We start from the raw sequence: 25,234 nt of genomic DNA on the forward strand, positions 1-25,234 counted from the left end.
GCTGTATAATAATAGCCTGAAGGTGTTGTTGATAAGAAGGAATCCATGTTGCACTTATAGTATTTTGCTTCACGTCTGATATCTGTATAATGCAATAACCAATGAACGTCGGCAGTCTGTCAGACACCACAGGGAACTAAGGGATGATTTACTCTCTTGGACGGCTCTTATAAAGACGCATAGTCCGTGCTTGCTTTGTCGGGTGAAAGAATACTTGGGCATTCGCTTGATGTGTATGGCATTGTGTTCAATGGATGCTTTGTTTGGCGGGACTTTCAGGGTATGTTTCAAGTCTGGCGATAGTAGATTCATGGATGTGTCAAAAGGAGGGTCTTTTGTTCAAATCCACCTTCTATGAAGACGCAGAAAAGGAAAGACATGGGGTGTGATCAGGGAACAGATTGATGCCTGTGATTTCAGGCAAGTAACAAGTCTATACCCCAGGAGTTAGGTTAGACTACATATACGGAGTAGAACGGTGTCGATATCTTGATTAAGTTAGACTGTATTAAACTAAAGTATTCTAAATTAAATTAGGCTCAGCACAAACGACTCCAAACATGATTTCGGACCCTGACAATAACCGGATATCTCGATCAAAAACGCCCTTGTGCGTTATTGCTATGGGAATTTCATACAAAAAAAAAAAAAAAAAAAATCCGGGTATATTCAAAACAAAGCACTTTCTCTTAACGCCGTGGAAACATGAACTTTTGTATATCGTGAAACCCCCTGCATCCGGGGTTGAATGCGGGAAGACCTTCAACAAGCAGTCCCTACGCTTCCAGCATTAACCCTGGGGAGACGTGCTGTAGACATCAGATCGATCGAACGGTCAGGAGGTAGAATCGGGCCTTGGTTCTCTGAATACTCTGGTGGCGCCACCTGGACCAGTGTAGGGGGCGCGACACTGCGAGGGCTGAAGAATTCTGCATTAACTTCATGCTGGGTGATCTCATGTTCAGAACCCTTTGTCTTTGCATCGGACCGGGACCGGCTTGTGAATTGGATGGGGATCTTTAACGTAGCCGTTGGGGTCAGGATATTAGCGTTTGGCGTATGGTAAGAAATGCTGAGTTCGAGGCAATATAAGCGAGAGATCAGACACGAGTGGAAGGTCGGGACGAATGCTCTCGTCTTGGGAAGAGTGATGGGCACGACGACCGATGCGGTATAATAGGTCTCTCCGGTAAAAGACGCCGATGGACCGGTTAGAGATTCCGAGGATGATGTTGACTCCATTGAGTCGCAGCGACTGAGGCCCCTCGGGCTGGTATGCTTCGTCCAGTGTGCAGATGCCACGCACATGGTGGAGAGGGGGACCGTCTCGGTGTAACACCCTTGACCTATCTGTGCCCAGGGCACATTTCGGGGGGAAGGATAATCACCCCAGGGCTCTGCGCTGAACAGACTGGACACTCGGAGCTTACTCCATATCGTGCCCAGGCGGGGAGGTTCCTCATTGCCCACGGGATCGAATCGTAAGTGTACTGTAGCAGCAGTGCTGACCGAATCAGTGGCCTCGCTGTTTGGCGGGCACAGTTGCACAGGCTTGGGCTGCGACGAGGCGACAACCAGTCGGCCCAACTTGCCTCTCATGAAACCGCGCTTGACGTCCTTCTCCTTCCGAATGCAGTAGCTGTCGTCATCCGCGATGTTCAAAGGTGGCTCCTCGTCCACGGCCGGAATGATCCGCACCTTCTTTCCTACCGAGGCCAAGGCCTTTGACGGGGCATTCTCTGGTTTGCGTTGCACGCTCACACGGATCAAATATGATATCCGGCACATATCTGGGGCTAGGTCATTCAAGAGCGACTTGCCATCATTGGCTAGCATGGGATCACCGAGAGAAGGCGGGAGCAGAGTGTGAGAGCGTTCGACATGGGCATTCGTCTTTGCATGGCTACATACATGTGGCAGTAGACGATCGGGCACGACAAATGTGAATGGAAACTTGTAAGTGCGCCCGGCCTCCAGCACACGGGGCATAGGATAGGCAGAGTCCTCAATCGGTTGGCGAAGTCGGAGGAATGTCTGGTAAGCACCTGTACGGCCTGGCATCGCGACACGCTCCACGGAAGTTCTCGATGTGCCTGTATATATGAGTAAAGGCTCCCTCCAGCTTTGATTGGTCTATCCAGTCTGGGATTTCCTTACCCTCAAAGGTGATTTCAACATCATCAAAACGAGTATCACGGTCTACCGTTATCACTGCCGTCCCCTCAATACGATCCTTAGTGGTATATGAACTGACAAACCCTTCAGTCTGTCCGGTGAGTTCAATGTCGACCTTGGGACGCGACTGCGTCAAGGACTCCAACGTGCTGGAGCTACGAGTGACAAATGAGGTCATTTCGGCTGTATTTCACAAGTACAAGAGATAATACAGAGAGAAATGCTCAAAGATATTGTGGAGAGCGCGTCATGCGCAGCACCCCGGATTGGTAGTAAAGAGGAGAGATGGTTACTGAGTAAAAGGAATTGGATAGCAACGTGGAGAAAAGAAGAATATAAAAAGAAACGAAGGGAGACGCCAGCTGCGAGAGAAAGGTTCTAAATTGAATGTAGGGATGGGGTGATGGTTGTCGTTGGGTAATAGTAATGGCGAGCTGTGGAGATAGTTTGATGTATACTTGCAGCACACTCAAATTAGATGAACAACGATAGATATCCTCTTGTAAGACCCCCCGGCAATTGAAATTATTAAATACCCAGCTCATATCCCCCCTTCTGCGTATTTCTAATTGACCAATTTGAGGACATGTCAATCCTCAGGGCGCAAAATGAGTCACGAATCGAGCAAAGAAAGAGAGAATCCATTGATCGGTCATCCTCAGCACGTGTTGACGATAATCCACTTGTTGGAAAAAAAAAAAAGAAAAAATAAAAAGTCAAAAAGAAAAAAGATAAAAAAAAAATATTTAATAAAATTAGACCGAACCAACAAAACTCACACACCGACCACATGAATGAATGAATGAATATTTTCCATAGTTCGTCTCCATAACACGAATTCCGGTCCAGATCCACTTTTCCCAGCGATTGGTCCAACTCCCGATGATCCTTTGCGCCCTTCCGTGACATTTGCAGTCAAATCCAATCCCGGATAATATCAACCCTTACGCGATGCCGACCTCACGCCCTGTGTCATATTGGTCATGAACTTTACTCCGGAATCAGAAGTTATTTTCCCCCATGGGACATGGAGAAGAAGGAGAAGAAGAAAGATAACGAGTTAATAGTAAGCAATCTAACAAATACACAGTACGTACGTAGGTTGGTGACGATCATTAGACCAATAGTTTGGCATAACCCTAAATAGAAAACACCCTTTAATGGGACTTCAAACTCCTTACTCTCTAGCATTCCAACCAGGTTCCTATCGCGTGATGATCGTAGATCTCACACCATACTGAGCAGGGTCTTCTGATGACCGTTCGCCCCTCATGAACTATTCGTCAACCATTGCCCATAGTCTATGGGTTGTCTTGCGTGTTTTACTGATTCCCAACCTTGAGACATGTGTGACCAAGGCAAAAAACGACCTCAACCAGCTTGGAAGACGATCGTTCCTAATCAGAAGCCCTCGTATACTAGTCGTTCCGAGTACCGAGAGGACTGAACTAAAGAGTCTAGCCCATGGAATGAAGCGAATAAGAACGTTTACCCGCTCCAAGTAACTTCCTGTTGTCGCAAGTCGACCGTTTAGCTCTGCGCCCTACAGCTTCGGGTCGAGATCCACGTCTACCGCACTTTCCTTCGTCCAAGATTCTTCGCCAAGGGATCTATGGACTTAATTTATCCCATTGGTTGTCCATGCGTTTTCTTGGTCTCGATGCTGTCATACTTCAATTATTAATCCTGATCATCTGCAAAAATTGAACTCAAAAATCACCTTGGAAAGAATCTTAAACCATTCCCCTTCTATCTATCTCCTGAACAAGAATAGTGGAATCCCCATAGTTCTGGCGACTTCATTTCCTGCTATATATCCCTCATTATCATTAGTCACTCCTTCATTAGAAACCAGGAACGAAGGGTACGCTATTTTCACTGTCTCCAGCCGTTTTTTCCACGGGTCCGCGTCTAGCCGTGGCTAAGCGACGTCCATGAGCCGACCGCCACGGTATGCCGACGGGAAACTAAGAAAACTTGATAGCATCTTAAGTGATACGATATAATAATGGTTTCTAGCGCTGGATGTCGCCATCTGTGAAAATTTTCTCTTACTTACCCCGGCCCGGTCCCATTTCTCCTTCTTGGCAACTGGGCTAAGTCGCCTAAGGAGCAATCACCGAATCACCGAATTACTGTAGAACCAAACCATACAACGACTTCTTGTCACGCCCGTAGCCCTAACAGCTGATCTGGGAGGATAATATTATAGAAGGAACAGGTGTAAACCAAATAGAGCCTGATCGTTTTCATGCAAACCTTAGCTGAGTAGAAAGAAAAACAGCTCTATAAACTCTAAATTATTATTCCCCTGCAGATCACAAGCAGATCCAGCAGCTACAGGCGGTTATTCCAGGTACTGTTGACACTCGGGCCACTTCAGACTTTCAGCTGTGAAAATGTCTCAAAATCAGCTGTGTTTTACACAAATACAGAGTGAGCTATGGTCGTAGTCTCTATTAGATGCATGAGGTACTTCTGAATCGCACAAACGAGGTAGTAGATGCCGTTCATCACAAACGTGCGCCATGCGATGTTTCGTCTCTGATAGTGATATTCTGGTAACTCTTAGCTAGAACCATAGTGTAGTAAAGCATGGCATTGCTCCTTGCAAACTTAGGATTGCTTCAGAGAACAGAAAATCTGTTGCCAACTTGAAAAGTAATGATCGATATAGAGTACTTTAACATTTTATTGTCATTAGGTGTATGGAACGGCAGCGGATGTCCACATCAGGTAATGAAAGCAAACCATCACAAGCCAGGATACTATTATCAGAGCGTCATAGTACCGCCAGCCCGCCTGAGCGATTTGACGAGAGATGAAGCGTAGTATTAGTGCAAGTGTACTAAGTGTAAAAAACAGTGCAGCAACGGTGCATACCATTGGCCGATGAGTGCTGGGAGTGGTCTGATTTGCCATTATAATTACTTGTACTGATGGGTGGGCTTCGAAGAGCTTCGGGTCTAGCACTTATCATTAAAGGCCCGTACAGTGAGTGGTCAATGCTGTAGGACAGCAGCATATGGAGGCTCCTGGTACTGGCCATTGTAAAGCTAGGATGTGACACAACCGCATTACAATGAGAGATCTATCTGTAGCTACTACAATAGAGCATATCCTTTGGCTAAATTCTTTGCGTCAGGGCTAGCCACCTAGTGGAACATTCTGTAGACTCGAAGACACAAGAGCGAACAGCATTATTGGTAAAAGATCTAGAGTGTTAGCAGCAATGATCATTCGTTATTGCCGTTTAAAAAACGATGCAAATAGCAGCAGCTAACACCCTTGAAGGGGATTCAGTTCTCTTTTGCGGCCTTTAAGTAGGATACAGATAAGTACTAGTGGTCTTGTTTGCCGATAAGTTAGTCTCTTTTCTCGTAATATTTGATGTCATAATGACATGGGACCCTAGGTGACAACTAGCATTAAGAAACGTTAGATATGGCAGTTCTATCCGACAGCCTGGGCATACCGGATGCTGGTGGGCAGTCCCTTATTATAGAAGTGACATACATAGATGCAGTTACTGAAACCTTGTGTTTGCACAAATTACATGTAGAATCGGTTTATCACCACGAGGGTACAATCAGAGAGCAGGAAAGTAATATATGGTATTGACTAGAGCAAAGCACTACAAGAACAAGTGTCCCGACGGATAAATTACGGTTTGTATCCGTGGCATGCGGATAAAACCGTACTCAAAGATCGTCGAGGGCGTGAACCTCTTTCTTGTCTCATACAGAATAAACTCTGAGAGTTCATGCTGCATCCAGCTCAAGATCAACCGAGTGAAGCGGAGGACCGAGCGAGGCAAGAGACGTCAATATGCAGATCCACACGATACTGCGTTCTCCCAAACTCTACTGGTGAAGCTGAAACCGGAAGGCACCAAGTTGTACGGTAGAAGCTGTACATGATTATATCTCACAATCGATTATCGGATATCTAAGAACCCCGGTACAGAAAAAAGAAGTCGCTAGACGCCGTGTCCGCTAAAATCAGTACGCCACTCTCGTCCGCATATCCTATACAAGAGTTAGTTGAATGCTCGCACAGCATGGTACCGGGTAAAACATACCGAGATCTTCCGTTCAATTTCTCGCACTGAACGGTCAAGTTCCGCAGCAATCATCATCTTCGTGTCATTAGGTAATAAGAAATACGTCTCACATAAGTCACCGTCAATGACGCCTTTGACAGGCGCATAGTAACTCCGGTAAATGAGGTGGTCCCGTCCCGCAAGAGGAGGGTTCTGTGCTGCCAATTGCATCTCGAGGTTTTGGAAGAAGTCGACGTCCTCTCGGCTGACAAAAGGCACGAGCATTCCAATAGTACCTTGGAATCCAGACCAGACGAGAATATCTCGCCCACCGGCTACAAGCTGGGTCTTGTGCAAGGTGGTCGGAATGTCCTGGGTGTAAACATGGATCATGAGCTCCAGACGGTTCGGGGTACCGTGGAGATAGCCACGTTCATGGATCAAATGTGCGCCCGATCCATCCTCATCAGCCTGTTCGGATATCTTCTTGGGACACCGCAGCATCCAGATATTGCCGAACTTGTCACCACCAGCGGTGGTTTCATAGTCAACCATTGTCGTGGACGTCGTCCAGCGCGAGACGGAGTCGTCCACAAACGGAATCAAAACGTTTTCCTGATATTTGTATACAACATATGTAACACTCTCACGAACGTCACTCACGACAATCCTGCTGCCTTGTGTCTGGAGGCCCACGATCGTCTTCGGAACCACTTGGGCATTGCATTTCCTGAGAAGTTGTTTCATTCCCAAGTCATAGATCCGGAGCATTGAGCCAATACCAGCAGCCAGTCGGCCTTGGAAACCAAGTAGAGCGAGAGGAGGTTCTTCGACCTTGGTCTTGTGGATGAACTCGAGCTCTCTTCCATCTTCTTGGAACCTGTAAATATGGATGTATCCTCCGGCGGAGGATGGAGGGTTGACATTCATGTCTTTTGCTGTTCCTACAACGAGGAAGGTCTCATCATCCTGACTAGTGAAGGGAACAGCTGCAACACTGACAGCAGCCTCATTTTCTTCAAGCTCAATTGTCGAGATAACAGCCTTGGCGTGTACTGGGTCAACAACCTGGATACACGAGGCCCAGTGACCAGAGCCCCGCGGATATCCAAATTCTTCGGGGGGTAGCACGGTTTCGTCACCAGTACGTGCCTTGGAATCCTCTAGTAGTTTCGCTCTAGTGGCTGGCGACAGAACATTGTTGTCTGATTCAATGACATAAAAAAGTGGTTGCTCAGGGTGTTTCAAGAAACGGCGGGGGGTGTAAGCGAGAGAAATCGACTGCTGCAGCATATTGTTGTCAAGCTTTTCGATGGAGAAGATCCTATCACGTCAGTTAGCAAATGCAAATATTCGCAAGAAGTAGCTGATGTGTAATTTTCAAGATAAGCTTGATCTCAGTAGGAACAATTGGAAATAAAATAATAATAAGCTTCCACATGGGTTTTGGGGTCCCATATTCTCATCATACGATCAGGGTAAACGGAGCAAAGGAAACAGGGAATGCATCATACCTAAGGTTTTGGCCTTGAATACCAACCATGCCTTCCAGACACTGCTCACTCGAGAAATTCCAACCCCATTCAAGTGGCACGTAATCCAATGGAGTAAGCATGAAGCCCTTTGTCTGAATGTCTGAATAGCCCAGCCAAGGACGTGAGCTCAAAGCCAAGACAGCGGTTTGCCCTTTAACCGAGACCTGGAATAGCTTGACGGGCTTCGAACCTAGAAAACGTGTACGCGTATCCGAAAGTTCACCAGTCACCTCATCCAATACTGTTCGAAGGTATACACCAGAGTACAGACCGATGTGAAGATAGAGTGTCGTCCCGCCAGAGCTGGAATCAGACATGGACATGATGTTCAAGGCGGACGGGGCTGCAGTAAGGGCCTGGACAGACTTGTTTTCCAAGGTGGAATCAGGGTCTAAGCTCAGAATGCGGACTGTGGAGTCGTCACATCCGACAGCCAAGAACGAGCTCCGAACACGACCTTCAGGGACCTGCCCCAGACTGAGACATGTCACAGTGCCGGACATCTGGCGACGTTCGTCGTATTCAGCAAGTGTCCCATCAGAATCCATCTCAAAGTACACGATCTCTCCGGAGCTCAGTGCTACAGCGACTTGGCGCTCATTTGTCGCGGCTGCCACGATGGACCGATGTTGAGGTGCAGGCCACTCATTCACTCGACGATCGACCATAATATGACGAATGCCTCGAGGGTGGATTTGGATTAAAGAATCCTCCCCAAGCTGTTGAACGGCAAGAGTAGGGGCAGATGACAGAAAGCCAGTATCAGTTACCTCCTCCACGGTTTCACCGATACTGAGAACGAGAGTGCCATTCGCGAAGGAAAGGATAATGTACGCATCAAACTCATCAGCCCGAGTAAGTTTGGTAGTCCAAACAGCCGAAGGCACACTGGGGAGTTCCGAGTCGACGATTTCAGAGACCTCCAAGCCATGCTTCAGAGTCCTGAACGTGCTACGAGCACCAGTTCCCGAGATAGTATAAATCTGGGGAGCATCTTCTTCAGAAAGGTTGGCAACCTTGCTATCAATTAACGGATTCAGGGAGTTGATAGTCTCAACGAGATTCAGATTTTCCGCACTTCGCGGTCTGAAATATACTGGCTCAAGTGGGACAGAGGGATCCGCAGAGAAGTCTTCACTGCTGAATTCAATTTCCTCGTCATCATCACCGAGCTTCTCAAATTGGTAAAAGTGGTGATTCCCTGCCTCACTGGCAACATACAAGAAACCACTCTTCAGGATCAGCAAGTTCGACGCGACGGGAACCGTGTCGAAGTATTTGATCTTCAGTCTTTTCACTTCGCCAGTCAGTTGACCATTGTCGTCTTCGACCATGTCAATGGTGAGTTTGAACAGGTCACCATCTTCGGTTTGAAGGAGGAAGAAGAATGCACCCCTCATCTTGTGCATCACACCGGCCGTGACAAACCGTTTACGTTCGGGATTCTCTGTTGGACCACTACGCCGGGGAATCGGTACCCTAAAGGCATCTTGGTTTGAGTGTCGGTACGTGACGCTGTCCTCAGCACAAACCAGGACTCCGCTAGGGCCATCGGCACCTCCGGGCACCTGGAAAAGCATCGACGACGTGCGGTCGACAGGGTCTGCCCACTTGCGCACGACATGATTCAGTCCTAGGTCCAGTTCGTAGTACACTAGAAGCTTCTCAGCTTCTTCGAACGCCTGACCCGTAGGATCCTGATCAGACTCTGAGTAGTCCACCTCAAGCGCCGCAAAGATCGGGTTTTCATACCCTACATCCAATGCCGACATAGCAAAGACTAGTGTCTGTGGCTTGTGTGCTTCAAGCGGTGAAGAGATCGTCAACTCGGCCTGCGAGTTCCGATTCAGAACATAAACGAGCTTATTCTTCTCAACAGATGCAATGAGACAAGCTCTGCCTTTTGGATCAACCGCTAGATATTGGCCCGGGATCACACGGCGGACACCAGATTTGCCAAATGTCTCCAAGTGGATACGGTTGAACCGATTCTGGGAGGGCACATACTCAATGATAGTGATGCGTCCAGAGTCGGAACCAATGATGATGTAATCTAGATGCACCTTTCAGCAAAAGTCAAGGACTAGCACCCAGCGTCAACGTTGCTGACCGGGGCACGTCCCACCTCCAAGGTGGTCGGCTCGGCAGTTAAGGATCGTGCTGCCCGGAAGCTTGAAGAATCACTAAGATGATCTCGGAATCACACCAAGGGGAATGTCGAACATACCTTTATTACTCCCAGCTAGTCGGAAAGCAGCCAGAGAGCGAATGATGCCAAAGACATCTTGGGAAAAAAGCGGGGTGACTTTGCCCTGAGTGGGATCGGGACGATGGATAGTGAGCTTTGACCCCGACGCGGTGACAATCTGCTGTTCCTTGGTACCGGCAAACTGACCCAAGATGGCCTGTGTAACAGCAGTAGGCGGCTGGATTGTCAGAGAGTACATGAACATATGCGAGGTGGTAGCCATGATGGGTAGCTAGGCTCCTTCCAAGCCTGGAGCAGAGACGATGCTGTGTTTTGTTTACTGCACAATTGCAACCAAAGTTGACTTTAACGTGATACCATTCCCATTGCTGCAGATATAGAGCTTGAGGAAGAGGACTCTCGAGAACGAGTGTCCTCGCAATGGGTTTGCGTGGGAGTCTTGAGAGCAAGACGCGACAGTTCACCCGATTGTGTCCTAAGGAGAAAGTGAAAATTCCGGTGGGAAGAGAATGAAGCTACTCTCGTTTGACATGTTTGTTCTGTATCACGTGCACAGTATTGGTAATACCTCCCACCTCAGTTCTTCGCACATTTTTCCCAACACTATCGCGGTATGTAAATTACCCACAGCGCAATAGGTCTGTCCCGCATTCCGAAAAGGCGGACGATGGGTTTCTGCCACCTTCTACCTTTTCCGTTCCGACTGACGCTATCAGTAACTGGTAGCCTGTGCCGAGAAGTGGCATTGTTCACTACTACTACTTACTGCCGCTATTCTGTTGCTCACTTACTCTTTACTTCATCCCCTTCCTGCATACTCTCATTCTCCGACGGACTAATTGAATATATATCACCATCCTTCACTTTATCTGGGGACTCGGTTTTGTAACGACCCTTAATCTAAGCCCCTCCTCCCCCTCGGTCTACTCCCCGAAATTACGTTATAATGGCTGATGACACCGCTACGGCGGACGACTCGCCCGTCACCTTCAATATCAAGTCCTCAAATGATGCGAAATTCACCATCACACTTCCATTGTCTGCGCAAGTGTCAGAGTTGAAAGAAAAGCTTGCAACGTCGGAATATGCGGATACCCCGGCAGAGCGTCAGCGCCTAATCTACTCGGGAAGAGTGTTGAAAGATAATGAAACTCTGGCTACGTATAAGATCAAAGATGGACACACTATCCACCTGGTAAAGAGTGCCGCTAGCAATCAGCGTCAGGCCGGTACTTCACAGGCTGCCTCGGCCTCCACGCCGTCAGGCGCCTCTGCTACTCCGGCCGCTGGTGTCCCCACAAACCTTGCGGCTGGCACAGGTAACAACCCACTGGCCGGTTTGACTGGCGCACGATATGCCGGTTTTGCGCAACTTCCAGGAGCGGGAATGTTTGGCCCAGATGGTGGCGTAAGTGATCAACTGCATAAAATTAGCCCACTGAACGATGCTAATCATGACGTTTAGATGGGCCCCCCTCCTGATGCCGACTCTATGCTCCATATGCTCGAAAACCCTCAATTCCAGTCTACCATCAATGAAGCTTTACAAAACCCAGCGATGATTGATATGATGATTCAACAAAACCCCATGTTGCGCGAAATGGGTCCCGGCGTGCGGCAAATGATGCAGAGCCCTGAATTCCGCCGTATGCTTACCGATCCTAATTCGCTTCGCCAGGCGATGCAACTTCAGAGAGCCATGGGTGGTGGTGGTGGTGGGCTTGGTGGTGGTAGCGCATTTCCTGCTCCAGGGGTCACAAACACAACACCAGAGGAAAGCCAGAATGGCCAAAATAACAATGGCGCCACTCCAGCCCCTGGCGCGCCCGCGTTCAACCCATTCATGCCCCCAGGCCTTGGAGCAGGGAACCCTTTCGCTGCCCTTTTCGGCGGTAATCCAGCAATGGGCGGCGCGAACCCACCGAGTACATCAACTGCGACGGGTACCGGTCAGACTGAGACTACACAGAGAGCCGCTGGAGATGTTGCTGGGGGAGATACTACCACAGGAGAGGGTCAAAATCAACAAAATGCTCAGAACCCATTTGGGCTCCTTTTCAACCCCGCCATGTTCGGGGCACAAGGCGGTCAGGCGAACCCTTTCAATCCCCAACAAAATCCTTTCCTTCGCGATCCCGCTCTATTGTCGCAGATGATGCAGGCAATGGGCGCACCACCAGGAGAAGCTGGCGCCGGTGGAGTTGGCGCCAATCCCTTGGCGGCACTTCTCGGAGGCAGTGGATTTGGGGCTCCCCCTCCACAGGACAACCGACCACCTGAGGAAAGGTATGCAGAACAGCTTCGCCAGCTCAATGATATGGGATTCTATGAGTTTGAGAGGAATATCGAAGCGCTGCGACGAGCAGGTGGCAGTGTACAAGGCGCAGTGGAATATTTGTTGAGCCATCCTTCTTGAGTTCTCACACTGATCTGTAATGGCGTGTTGGCCAAACGGCCTTATTTCGTGGAGCGATTGTTTTCATTATTTAGCCCCGTACGGAGTACAGCACTGGTATGGGAGAAGCACCCAGAGTTAAACCAATATGAAACTCACCTTTATAAGCGTAAGTAATTCCCACATTAATATATTATACTGAGCCAACCCCATTCATTCCTTAATATTAACCAGACGAGCAGCTCAGAGTCTACTTGTACGTAGCTGTAGCTGAGCTTAGTAAGCAGTCCTGCAAGAATAATTCAATTATAGTAGACTGTAGAAGCGTGCGTCCGGGCAAACACGTTCCTAATCTGAATCTACCATTCAGATGCCTCAGATCGCACCTATATAGCTTCCCGCCGTTACATAGCCCCCCGTTCCTTCCAGGATTTTTCACTGGACTACCTATTCAAGCTCAACTACAGTGCTTTCCAGCTCAGCTTCTCCATTTGACAATGCCGCACCGCGCATTAGCCCCGGAAAGATGGCCGGTCCAATGACTGTGAACCGGGCCTTCTTGCCAGGGACTGGTCGAAGAACCATTGGCATTTGACACCCATGGAGGACCCAAACCTGGTCCCCCGGCTCTACCTTAAACACTCTGTCCAGAGACCCGAGCCGCCGGCATTCAGTTTCGACGAACACGGATTTTTCGAGTTCGATAAAAAGAGGCTTGCACATAAACTGATATTTGGTCAGAAAGTCACTCCTTGGCCTAGAAGCAAGGTCCCAGAGCGTCAGCGTGTCCTGACCAACCTGCTCCGCTGCTACACGAATGGCACGGAGTAAAGCGACCGTTGTCTCCTGCGTCGGCCTCTAAATTTTGATGTTGATAATGTTGGCGATACCTCTTTTCTGAAACCCAACCGTGTAGAAGTATAGTCACATCCTCCCTTTCGTACAGTGGTTCGTGGCCAGTATCTTCTGGCCAGAGTCTTCGGCAGTGCTCTTCCAGGATCTAGTACCACTCAAGTATGGGCAGCTCGTAAAAATCCTCCATTGGTCCAATAAATCCGATTGTGTCTACCAAGAGACCTTGGACAAAGAGAACCCGGCTCTTCAAGTCAATGGAGGCGTTCCTTGCTGTAATAGAGCCACAGGCCCGGCTCGCATTGACTCGGCTCCATCTGACAAGCTGATGCGGCATCCAGGTTGGGAAGTCATCCCCTCGGGAGGCAGCATAATACGGGCCCCTATCAGAGAAACATAAGAAGTCGATACTCTTGTGCCTGTCTATGAAGAGACTGAAAACCTGCAAGTAGATCTCGATGACAGGTGCGGCGTAGTCGACCCTCACCTTGCTGCTGCCCATCAAAGACATTCCGCTGGTAATATATGTTGATTTCTTTGGCCAGGATGAGCTCCTGCTGGGCCCACAGCCTTTGCCAGTACGGATTTCGAAAAACATCGGCAACTGGATACCAGTAGGACGGATCATAGTCATCAAGCTCGATTTCCTTACCGAGACGTGCAAGGTCTTCGCATCCATTGGCTGCACGCTGTGATCCAGCCAAGCGCAGACAACCTGTGCACATGAGTATATGCTCCGCATCAGCTTGATCTGGTGTGCCTTTTCCGTATTGTTTGGCTGGTTGATATATATGGCATCCGTCCAGAGAACACGAGGCTTGTCAGGCTGGCGCAGGTCGTCCAATGCCTTCCTCAGGTTCCGACGCACAGGAAACGCCCTGTGTCCATTAATGGAGATGTTATAGGTTGGTTGAGGTGGCCCCCAAGTGTAGCTCAAGGCTTCGAAGCTGGGGCTTTCATCCAAAGAGACGTTGAAGAGGTGCCCGACCACCTTGCTACCAGGCTTTCCTGGCCAGAGCTCAAATAGCCTGATTTCACGCTTCGCAGGATCCAGGGGTTCGTATTGAAAAGTTCTGTCATTCTTCGACTTCCTTCCCTTGGTATTCGATCTCTGCTGTGGCACTGAAGCTCGGGATTGTCTCCTTGGTCGTAGGCGATCCACAACCTGAGGGATGGCAGGTTGAAACCGAGGTATAAAATGACAGCTGCTATAACCAGCAAATGGGCCCTCGCTGTTGGAGCCCATGACAGCTGCGGATACTATATATTGGGTAGGTATATACTGGAGGAAGTTTATACATGTATTGAATGTGTGAATAATTTATTTTGTCCGTGAGCGATCAAGATCCTTCGAGGTACTGAGAACTGGCCAAGTCTAAAGTACCGCTAGAACCAGCCTTGTTCGGTTATATGATACTCCGGTGATACAACATCCCAGGACTGCACTCTTTCCATCTTTAGGCAGCTGTTTTCTTCGGAAAAGACGAATGGTCGGGCAATTTGGGACGACCACAGAGCCTGGAATGTGTGGCGTTGCGATTAGGGGTGGAGAGCGATAACGACGAGGAAGACGACGACGATAGTTGAAGATAACACAATAGATGTTTCTATTTTTATGCAGGATCGGACCCAAGGAAATACTTTTCAAAGCTGCCAGTCCACTGTAGAACCCCGTATCTACTGGAGTAAGTATGAGTCCTTGGAGGGTTCTACGCAAAGCTGGCGGTTAATGGAGAGCCCCCTGTTTCCTTAGGGTCACAATATAATCCAATCAAAAATTATTCCCGGGCACTCCACTCTCAGTACCTAGTAGCTTGTTCAATACTACTACTAGTACATACCTAGGAGACTTGGACAAATCCTTATAAAGCTACATCGCTGCTTACTATACCGTACCTGATCACCTGACGCCCGGTCCCACCTGACGCCCGATTTTTTGATATACACCGACTTTTCGATACTTTTCAAACCACCATAACTCTGCCAATATGGCTTCAATTGAGGCAGCGATAGCTGAGATCGAAAGCTTAAAACCAGGAGAAATAATAAATTACACAAAAACTGCCAAGAAATATAGTATAAGCAGGTCTACACTATCTCGACATCATCGTGGTGTTCAACATACTCGAGCAGAGTAATATAATAATCAACAAATCCTCAACAATAAGCAGGCCAAAATACTTATAAAATAGATCAATAATCTAACTAATAAAGGCTTTCCGTCTATACTTGAAATACTACGAAACTTTGCTAAGGAAATTACTGGAAAGAAGCCAGGAAAACAGTAGCCAACTCGATTTTTGAAGAAATATAATAATCAGCTTACTGCCCGCTATACAACTGGAATTGACTCCCAACACAAGCGAGCTGATTCGGTGTATAATTACTCTCTTTACTTTGAGCTAATAGCCAAGAAGCTCAAGGAATATGATATACAGCCTGAAAATATATATAATATGGATAAGAAAGGTTTTCTTATCGGAGTACTATTAAAAGGCAAAAGAATCTTTTCTTGTTCTAAATTTGAGCAGGGGAGATTTAAGCAACACCTTCAGGATGGGAATAGAGAATAGATTACTACAATTGCTTGTATCTCTGTAGATAGAAGCTTTCTTTCCCCGGGTCTTATATATCAAGCCGTCTCAGATAATATACAGGATTTCTGGCTTCAAGATTTCAGTTCTGGGTATTATATATACTTTTTTGCATCATCTCCTAGTGGCTGGATAAATGATAATATTGGATATACCTGGCTTACTAATATCTTTGATCGAGAAACTAAGGAGAAGACTCGAAGATATTGGAGATTTTTAATCCTTGATAGCCACGGATCTTATATAACAATGAAGTTTATTAACTTCTGCAATAAAAATAAGATTCTTTTAGCTATCTATCTATCTTATTCTACACATACGCTACGGCCACTGGATATCAGTATCTTTGGTCCTTTGTCTACAGCATACAGTGCTGAATTAGAGCAATTTTTACATAATTATCAAGGGATAAGTTATATCACAAAACAAGACTTCTTTCAACTCTTTTAGCCAGCGTGGAATACTGCTTTATCAAAGAAAAATATTGAAAGTGTATAGAATTCTGTTGGTTTATACCCTTGGAATCCTGAAAAGATATTGATATGTTTTACTAAAAAGAATAGTACTAGACTATTATTAAGTGATTCGTCTTATTCTATCCTGAGTACGGAAGATTGGAGATATATTGAAAGGCTTCTTCAGCAGACTATTTCTGATATCTACAATAAAAAGGCTCAAAAGCTCAGTTCTACTATGTATTCACTTTCTACCGAGAATATTCTACTTAAGCTATGTTGTTCAGGTCTTGAAAAGGCTCTAAAGAACGAACAGAAGAAATATTAGTATAGGAAACTATTTCTATCTGATTTATATACTTTGGAAGGTAGTAATATAATTTTTTACTTACCTAATAAGATTCAAGAAGCTCGGGATCTTTAGGCTCAGAAAGATAAAGCTATACAACTTAATAAAGCTGCTAAGCAAGATAGAAAGCTTCGTCGGGAACAGGAAAAGAAAGAAAAACAGCTTCTATTAGAAAAACACAAGAGAAATAGAGCTTTAAATAAGAAGATATATCAGCAGATAAACGTTCAAAAGTAATACCAAAAGAAAGAAGAAAAGCTTATCAAAAGAGCTAATCTACAGCTTCAAAATAATATAAATTAGGCTGCTAAAGGCAAAAATAAGATCCCTATACCTTCAACTCCAAAAAATATAAAGGATACTAGTAATCAAAATAAGGTTGTTGTTGCAGAGACTTCATATAATATAAATCGTCGGAGTAGACAGATCCGCCTACCTGCGCGCTTTCGGGATCATTAAAATAGTTATATATATTCTATATAGTTTAAATACTAAACCACTAAAAGATCACACGATGATAAACAATATATGTGGTTGTAGAGCTTCATCTTTAACTCTGGTTTTCATAGGAAATCGCGCGTCAGGTGGAGGCGGGCGTCAGGTGATCAGGTACGGTAACTGTTACGCTCCAAATAGCCTAAAACACCCACACAAACAGTTTGATTGATCAATATTTCCTCCAGATCTGGCTTATACTACACTACATACCGCGGATATATTCCCTGTACCACCTGGAATGTCTCATGGCTTAACAGAAAGGGAGTTAGTGTAACAGAATTTCATGGTTTTAAATGTTATGATAGTCTAGGTCTGTCTGATGTCTTCCCGTTCCCGGTTGAAAGTGGCTTTTTGTTGCATTCAGAGGGACGGCGGTGAGATGATCATTTTAGGAATGGACGCTAAACCTATTGTGGACGGAATCGGCCGGACTGTTCGATGCCCTTGAATTTAATCTCCCCTGCAACCACTCAATTAAATACTTTTAACTACTCCTCCGTACTACTAATTGCTGCTATCCTGTCCCCATCCACTTTACCCCCCTGACACCCTACCCTCCCCCCTTCCCTCATCCTTATTTATTATCTATCTACTTCTATTCGATACATAGGCATTTCATGCCGATTACACTCGTTACATCGATTCGATCTGTTATATCTCGGATTTTCCATTCTCCGTCGCATTCTGGACCGCCGGTTCCTCCAGACAGCATACATACACCTTGTCTTGTTCCACATTAGCCTTTACCCGATGCTTGTTCATCCTTCTTAACATATTACTTTCGGCATCGCGCATAAACTTACTATTTACGTCCTTCTTTTTCTTCTCTAAGTGGCCTGTTTAATGGGGAACGGTCTAGTGGTAACTTGGGTTGGGTTTAACTAAGTTACTGATCTACACTTGTGATTCACGTACCCGCCACGTACATCCGAATTTTGTTGGTGCATGCTTCCTTGATAGCACCTGTTCTCTCTAATAGCGAGGGGTAGCCCCCATTTCCCCCATCACCTCAATAATGGAGCTGAGACGCTTGTGGTGCCCTAATCAATGGGCTTTGTGGTTGTTATTCGTCTCATACTCCTGCGCGTTCTACATACCTGGTAAGCTTTGATCAGCCTGTTAGGCCCATCAGGCTCTACAACTGACACGTTTATGTTTGTAAAATAGGCTACTCAGTCAAACGTTATACTGATGACGAGTCCATCCCTCTTCTTGTGAACAAAATCTTTTCCGACCATACGCAGCTTCAGTACGCCTACTATGACCTGCCTTTCGTCTGCCCCCCGAGCGGGAAAATGCATGGTGGCTCACCCTTCGGTTCGGGTCATAGCGTTTCGCTTAACTTGGGAGAAATCCTACGTGGCGATCGGATAATGACGTCTGACTTTGAACTGCAGATGGGAAAGAATGTAGAATGTCAAGCCCTCTGCACTGCGGAAGTAGGGCGCAAAGACGTCAAGTGGGCTCGTCAGCTTATCAACGAAGGCTATGTAGCAGAATGGATCGTGGACAATTTGCCTGGAGCGACTAGCTTTGTCACCGTCGACCGTAGTCGCAAGTACTACGCAACTGGGTTCAAGCTTGGATCCCGGGACTTCTCACCTATCGACGGCAAACCACATTACTATATCAATAACCATTTCACCATCGTGGTCCGCTGGCGGTCGGCACCTGAAGGTGGCAAGTTAATTGTTGGTTTCGAGATTTATCCGAAGAGTATTCGCGCCGAGGACCATGTTGAGAATGGCTGCCCCAAACAAGTACATGAGCACCACGACGGCCTGGAGCTATACATCCCTCCAAACACAGCAAAACTCCGTGAGATGTATCCTGGCTCTTCATATATTCCGGAAGACGACGGGGTTGACGACGGAACTACACTGAAGATTCCGTATACATACTCCATTTATTTCAAGGAGGACAACAGCATTGACTGGTCCAGTCGATGGGACCTCTATTTTAGCAACCAAGACGATAGCTCTATGACGCACTGGTTTGCGATTCTCAATTCCTTGACTATATCAAGCGTTCTTGGGGTGGCTGTATATGTTATCTGGGGACGAACAGTCCAAGGAGATATCAAGGGGCGAGGGGACGGGGCAATGGATGAAGCTAAACTGAAGGCTCGAAGCACAGCCAAAGCAAAGACTCATGAAAGAAAAGGGGACGGCCTCTTGGACCAAGGATCGGATCTTGAGCGGGATGCAGATTTGTCATCCGACGACGAGGGTGTCGAAGATGTCAGCGGTTGGAAACTCCTTCATGGTGACGTTTTCCGAGTGCCGGAGTACAGCGGCCTTCTTGCACCACTTGTTGGCTCTGGCATGCAACTATTGTTTATGACCTCGGGACTTCTTCTGCTCAGTTGCCTGGGTATCTTAAACCCCAGCTTCCGTGGCGGATTCGTTAGTGTTGGAATGGGTTTGTTTGTATTTGCAGGCCTCTTCTCCGGCTACTTCTCGGCAAGGTTGTACAAAACATTTGGCGGCGCCAATTGGAGGAAGAACACGTTAATTGTAAGCCTATCTCGACCGGATTTCTGCTTTCCCCCCCTGAAACTCGTGGCCTGGACATTGCTAATGATATTAGACCGCTCTCTTCATTCCTGGCCTGACCTTTTGCCTCATATTCATCCTGAATCTCTTCGTTTGGGCACAGGCGTCCAGCACGGCAATCCCGTTTGGCACCTTGGTCGGTCTTCTTGCGCTTTGGTTGCTGATTCAGGTTCCTTTGGTTTATATTGGTAGCTGGTACGGTTATGTACGAACGACGCCGTGGGAGCATCCAACCAAGACCACGTCAATCGCTCGACAAATCCCGCCGCAACCCTGGTACCTGCACAACACTTACGGACCCGTTCTGACAGGGCTGGCACCATTTGCTGTTTTATTCATTGAGCTTCTGTTCGTGTTTAAGAATTTGTGGCAGGACAAAAGTGGCTACTACTACGTGTTTGGCTTTTTGAGCGCCGTTTCGACTATCCTAATGGTCACGGTGAGTCAAGTGACCATCATCGCAACCTACAGTCAACTTTGCTCCGAGGTATGCTATGTCCATTACTTTTCAAGAACCGGGAAGCTGACTGAAGAAGAACTACCACTGGTGGTGGCAGAGCTTCCTGACCGGCGGAAGTAGTGCATTCTGGGTCTTTGCCTACTGCATTTGGTACTACTTCTTCCACCTTCATATCACCGGCTTCGTATCTAGTCTGCTCTTTTTTAGCTACAGCTTCTTGGCATGTGCAGTATACGGCTTGTTAACGGGGACCGTTGGATTCTTGACGGCCTACGCGTTTGTCCGACGGATTTACAGGTAAGCAGTCCCTGGTGGTGTCGTGGATATCAGATGTTGGAGCTAATCATGGCACAGCGGCGTCAAAGTTGATTGATCAATTTCAGGAACGCATGTTTGACACCCATGTCATCTTTTTACCCAGACGGGCTTATGTGAAACGGCATTTGGTACCAGCATTCCCTTTATATTTCCTTTGCCATCTTTTGGCACTTTCTTAAGATATCCACCCTCCCACTCCATGTGCAATAAGCTACCGTGCTATTATTGACTTGTAATGTCATTTGGCCCGTGGCCTTTATGTACTATATATATACATATATATTCCGTCTATTAGCGAATTCAATCAATATTCCTCAGTCTTAACGCGTGTTCCAGTCATGATCTCAATTCCGTTGTATTGCTCTTCACTAACCGCGGAGCAGCTTGGTCGAGTATAGTATCTCAATCATATCTAATGTATCCAAGTTATCAAAACCAGCCGTAGCACAAACACTCAGCCAACACTCAATAGCACGCCTAATAACTGCTCCCTCACAAGATAAAAGTAGCACTATCCACAATCCCTCCCCCATCAAGAAAGAAAAAAATAATCCGCTCCGTGATACATTCCCAGGAAATCCCTCCTACTAGTATCACCACTACCTTAGAAGGCCGGAGCCTCTAAAACCTAGATACTCCTATAACATAGCAAGCAAAAAAAAAAAAAAAAAAAAAAAAAAACACCCTCTTCGAGACCCCGGGGAAAAACCACCTGACTCATCATAGCGCAACAACCAGATAGACTCAAGTCAATTCTTCCCCAAAACGGCATTTCCATCCAGCTCCCCCCGGCCACAAAACCCACGAGCTTAATAGAACGCCTCTTAATCCTTCCCCAGTCATCATTTCACTCCAAGTCACACACACACACACACACACACATAAAAAAAAATACAAGTTCTCAATACATTTGAAACCCCCGTTACACTACTACATCCACCAGGTAACACGAGAACTTTTCAGAATGGCTACAAGCGGAGACTCTAACTATATGGTCCGCGTGATGTTCAATCTTAGGAACGAGGATAACCGATGAAGTCCCGTGATTAAATTGATGGAAGGTTTCCAGTCTCTGGTAAGTATTTTTTCCATGGATGGATTGATGTGTTTATGACTTTTGTTTTGGTGGGGTTTGTGTGATTGGTTGGAATAAGGTCATGTGGTATCTATGTATTGAGTTCTGGGAGGCTGATGCTTAAGGGATGATTTTGGTGGAGTTGTCATTGTCATGGTGTACTCCGTCCTTAAATCTGGTTATGGGGCTTTTTTGGGGTTATCGATTTTGGATAGTGAGGTTCTGTGGGGTTTGTTTGATTGATGTAAGGGGTTCCTGTGCATGATCATAGTCAAAGACTCGATCAAGAGGATAGATAGATGTGTCTCTCTTTTCCACACAGTATGGATATGCGTTAAGAGGCCAAGAACAGGTTTCCAGACCGCCCAGTTACATATCAGATGTGAATGAGGCAGTAGAATTAGTAAGACAAGAAAAAATGACAGAGATGAAACGAGCAGGAAAAGCGTAAAGCAGACCTGATTGCGTCAGCTAACTATTAATTAGATGGCAGAAAACAAGTCCCGAGGATATGAATGAAAGTCAAGTTCCTGTGACTCGGCAGGTCCGTTCATTGCATTTTGGATTTAAATTACATAGACTTTGTTTCAAATGTGTTTACAACCGCTAGGCAGATGATGAGTGACCAATACCAATACTTTTTGCTTTTGGCTGGAATTTTTTAAAACATGGATGTAATCCAGGTGCATTAGGGCGTGCTTTAGTGTTACTAAATGTATTACTACTGTACTACTGTATGCATTGCATGTATGGATGTATGTATGTATTGTAGGAAAACTTAAGTAGGAGATGCCCCCATTAATCTAAAGATCTCCAATCACCGTCTCTATTGATAAATTATCTACTACCATGTCAGGCCAAAATACTTGATCAATTGTGTCGGATGGGACGGACTCCGTTTCAGCCCGACTCCAATGATTATCGTGATCGCCCAGATGAAAGGGTCAAGGACGAGGTAAGACATAGAGTACTCCTTACTGTTCATTGGAGGACGTTGGAATCCTCCCATCTGCGTACTTTATAAACCAGGTGCACAGGCAGCAATGCACAGTCCTCGACTTCAGACGGGCGGTAATGAATCATTCATTTGTGGAGATGTTTCGCCCCCTTGATGGCGTGATCGGAGGAATGAATGATGCGTTTTTCCTCACGTCGAAGGGCTCGGCATCCGAATCCGGACGAAAGAATGAGCTTCTTTTGGCTGCGAGCTTCTCAACGAGCAAGAAGGCGGAGGGATCTTTGGCTCATGTCATTTTGACATAATATCAAGGGAGAACCGCAGGAAAAGTGATTGAGGAATATAGATATCTGGTACGGAATGGCCTGATCTCCGTGAAACTCCGGAACCCGTAGTAGATCCCATTAGCCAAAAGCTTATCAGCAAACTCCATCAACAGAAACCATGGGGAAATGGCCATTCGGATGATCTTCTAGAAAATCCTCATCGCATACGTAAGGGCAATGCGATATCCAACACGTAATGCAGGGATCGACGAATGACAGACGGAGTGGAGATGATGCCATCGACCCGCGGAATTAGTATAACGCTAAACACGGCATCTGCAGGAAGCCTATTCTCTAGACCCCTTATTGGTCTCCTTATGTTAATCTAAGGTCTGCAGCTTCTAGGGTAAAAGGGTCTGTGCAATACTGGCCATACATACGGTATTGATGAGTTGAGTATATCAGTGCCAAGATGCTGTTCATTCCGCTCGACTTGGCATATGTTTGCCGGCTCAGGTGACTGGGAGAGTATCGATAGAGCGAGATTCTTGATATGCTACGTTCCAAGAATAATCGTATAGATGTATTACACATGTATAACGGAGAGAATAGCATGGTTCCCAATTCAACTTCTTAGTCTCCGTCCTTGGTAGCAGAATATCTATGACTCGTTCGTGAGCACAAGCGGTCGGAGCGTTGAGATCTCAATTCTGACTGACAACGAAATTAGAAGCGGTTGCTGCATCCTATGTACTCAAAAGCAGCTCGCTCCACACTATCTCTCCTTCCTTTTCACACCCTGATGCGAATTTGTGTCAACTTGCAGGGCAATTCCTCCTTCATTACTAGTTGTCACATGACAAGTAGTTCTTAGGGTCTATGCCGGTCGAAGTTCAGGAATAAAAGAAACACTTGTGAACCACTGTAGAAATGGGATTGATAGAAGAAGTCAACCACGTGACGACATAGTGGTTGGGACCAGCCACATTTCATTGTGAACTGCCAAGTCCGTCATCGAAAGAGACACAGCGATTTACACTAGCGGGTTGTATGACTTTCGGGCAACAGTATCTGGGCCCAATTGAAAGTAAGGATCATAGAGCCGCCTGAACCAGCTCAAATATCAATGTGTCATTATGATGCGTGTATCATGTAAATATCATTGGATTCCTGGTAAATCCTGGGGAACCAGTACATTGTCCTGCTGAGCATGAAAAATATGAAGCCTGTTGATACTGTTAAGTGGTGGTAGTCCGAATTGTCGTACGCTGTACGCCGTATGGAAAGGATGAAATTGAGCCCAAAAATTGGCACTGGAATTAAGTTACGGGCGCGCATTAGCCTGCCAGTCGAAGAAGACGATATTCACCGCAACCTGAGGTTTTGCTGAGAAATGTTGTCTTGGCTGCCTGAGAAATTGGCACATGACCCCTGACCCGAAAGAGGAGAGATGGATCCATATGAAACCTTCAGCCGTATCGAGCGATAATGACACATGAATTCCTCTTTTCATTGTTGAAACTCTCCCACTACTAGAACCAATTATGCGTTTGTAACTTTCTAACGGACCAGCCCGTTTTTCTTACAAGGGCCTTAGTCTGTGGCACTAGAACTTGTTTAAGGAGCTACCCAATGAACTGTCGTGGCGAACCAGCTGACGCGCCTAGTTCAGCGAGTCAACCTGTGATGTGCCGGGGATCCTTGTCGGAACCGGCCGGGGGTGGAATTCAGGAACCAATAAGAAGATACTATAATGCCAAGCGCGCCAAGATTTTGGAGAGTCCGGACTAGTGAGAAGGGGGTTTGAGACCCCAGGCCCACTTCGGTTAGTAGGCAGGCTAGTTTACCCGTCCTAAGCGAACTTCAGTCTACTACGGAGTACTTCGACTCTGGAAGGAATACGCACAGAACAGGATCAAACCCAATGACACTTCGTACAGGCAATCTTCAAAGACTTTATCTATTAGTGGGGAAAGTGGTGAACAGATGAAGCAGAAGGGAAATTGCAAAATGAGATAGGACCTGCGGACTCCGACGACCACCTGAGTGCTGTCGTGGCGATCTGACCAATCCTTTGGTACTTACCGGACCGCATTTCTCTGCCGGGAAATTACATCCTTACGCGGCCCTAGTAATCGGTATCTCGTCACAAAGTGATCGTCCGTTCGTCGACGACATGTACTACCGAGTATGTATGTACTACGGAGTACTTGACAAGGCAACGTGATTTTGGATGATCACAATCCTCTACAGCCAGGAATCTACAAGTGGAAAAGAAAGATAATCAATTTCCTTCACTTGAATCATTGGTCTGAAAGTTTATTGCCCCTGCGTTCCAGCTCGTGGGGAAATCACACCATCGTCTCCGCTAATGGTTCCATCGCTGCGGTGACATCGATTGTACCACACTTGATGTAGATCTCCGCTAATTCTCAATACATTCATTTCATACCCACATGTAATTTTGGTTCTGGTACAAGTATGTACATGCAATCAAT

General features: G+C 46.6%; 5 protein-coding genes across 5 annotated transcripts; 2 read left to right on the plus strand and 3 right to left on the minus strand.

Moving 5' to 3' along the window:
* Window positions 1-690: 690 nt before the first annotated feature.
* Window positions 691-2,462, minus strand: BDV27DRAFT_33566 (arrestin (or S-antigen), N-terminal domain protein). The gene is made up of 2 exons (XM_032076366.1): window positions 2,158-2,462; window positions 691-2,093 (listed from the first exon to the last, which is right to left on the minus strand). The coding sequence occupies exons 1-2, from the start codon at window positions 2,351-2,353 to the stop codon at window positions 763-765; spliced, it is 1,527 nt and encodes a 508-aa protein (XP_031931836.1). The 5' UTR covers window positions 2,354-2,462; the 3' UTR covers window positions 691-762.
* Window positions 2,463-5,661: 3,199 nt separating this feature from the next.
* Window positions 5,662-10,426, minus strand: BDV27DRAFT_121948 (DDB1/RSE1 family protein). Its single transcript, XM_032065496.1, has 4 exons — window positions 9,980-10,426; window positions 7,732-9,805; window positions 6,257-7,541; window positions 5,662-6,203 (listed from the first exon to the last, which is right to left on the minus strand). Exons 1-4 carry the CDS (start codon window positions 10,221-10,223, stop codon window positions 6,177-6,179), a joined length of 3,630 nt encoding a protein of 1,209 aa, XP_031931837.1. The 5' UTR covers window positions 10,224-10,426; the 3' UTR covers window positions 5,662-6,176.
* A 255-nt stretch (window positions 10,427-10,681) lies between these two features.
* On the plus strand, window positions 10,682-12,563 carry BDV27DRAFT_121949 (ubiquitin domain-containing protein DSK2). Its single transcript, XM_032065497.1, has 2 exons — window positions 10,682-11,369; window positions 11,427-12,563. The coding sequence occupies exons 1-2, from the start codon at window positions 10,908-10,910 to the stop codon at window positions 12,375-12,377; spliced, it is 1,413 nt and encodes a 470-aa protein (XP_031931838.1). The 5' UTR covers window positions 10,682-10,907; the 3' UTR covers window positions 12,378-12,563.
* A 144-nt stretch (window positions 12,564-12,707) lies between these two features.
* Window positions 12,708-14,556, minus strand: BDV27DRAFT_121950 (heterokaryon incompatibility protein-domain-containing protein). The gene has a single exon (XM_032065498.1). The coding sequence runs from the start codon at window positions 14,452-14,454 to the stop codon at window positions 13,357-13,359; it is 1,098 nt and encodes a 365-aa protein (XP_031931839.1). The 5' UTR covers window positions 14,455-14,556; the 3' UTR covers window positions 12,708-13,356.
* Window positions 14,557-17,611: 3,055 nt separating this feature from the next.
* BDV27DRAFT_121953 (transmembrane 9 family protein) lies at window positions 17,612-20,756 on the plus strand. The gene is made up of 5 exons (XM_032065499.1): window positions 17,612-18,204; window positions 18,272-19,620; window positions 19,694-20,146; window positions 20,196-20,416; window positions 20,474-20,756. Exons 1-5 carry the CDS (start codon window positions 18,120-18,122, stop codon window positions 20,490-20,492), a joined length of 2,127 nt encoding a protein of 708 aa, XP_031931840.1. The 5' UTR covers window positions 17,612-18,119; the 3' UTR covers window positions 20,493-20,756.
* The last annotated feature ends 4,478 nt before the right edge of the window (window positions 20,757-25,234 follow it).

Source organism: Aspergillus caelatus, assembly GCF_009193585.1.
Source record: "Aspergillus caelatus strain CBS 763.97 unplaced genomic scaffold BDV27scaffold_19, whole genome shotgun sequence".
In the NCBI taxonomy this organism is placed as follows: domain Eukaryota; kingdom Fungi; phylum Ascomycota; class Eurotiomycetes; order Eurotiales; family Aspergillaceae; genus Aspergillus; species Aspergillus caelatus.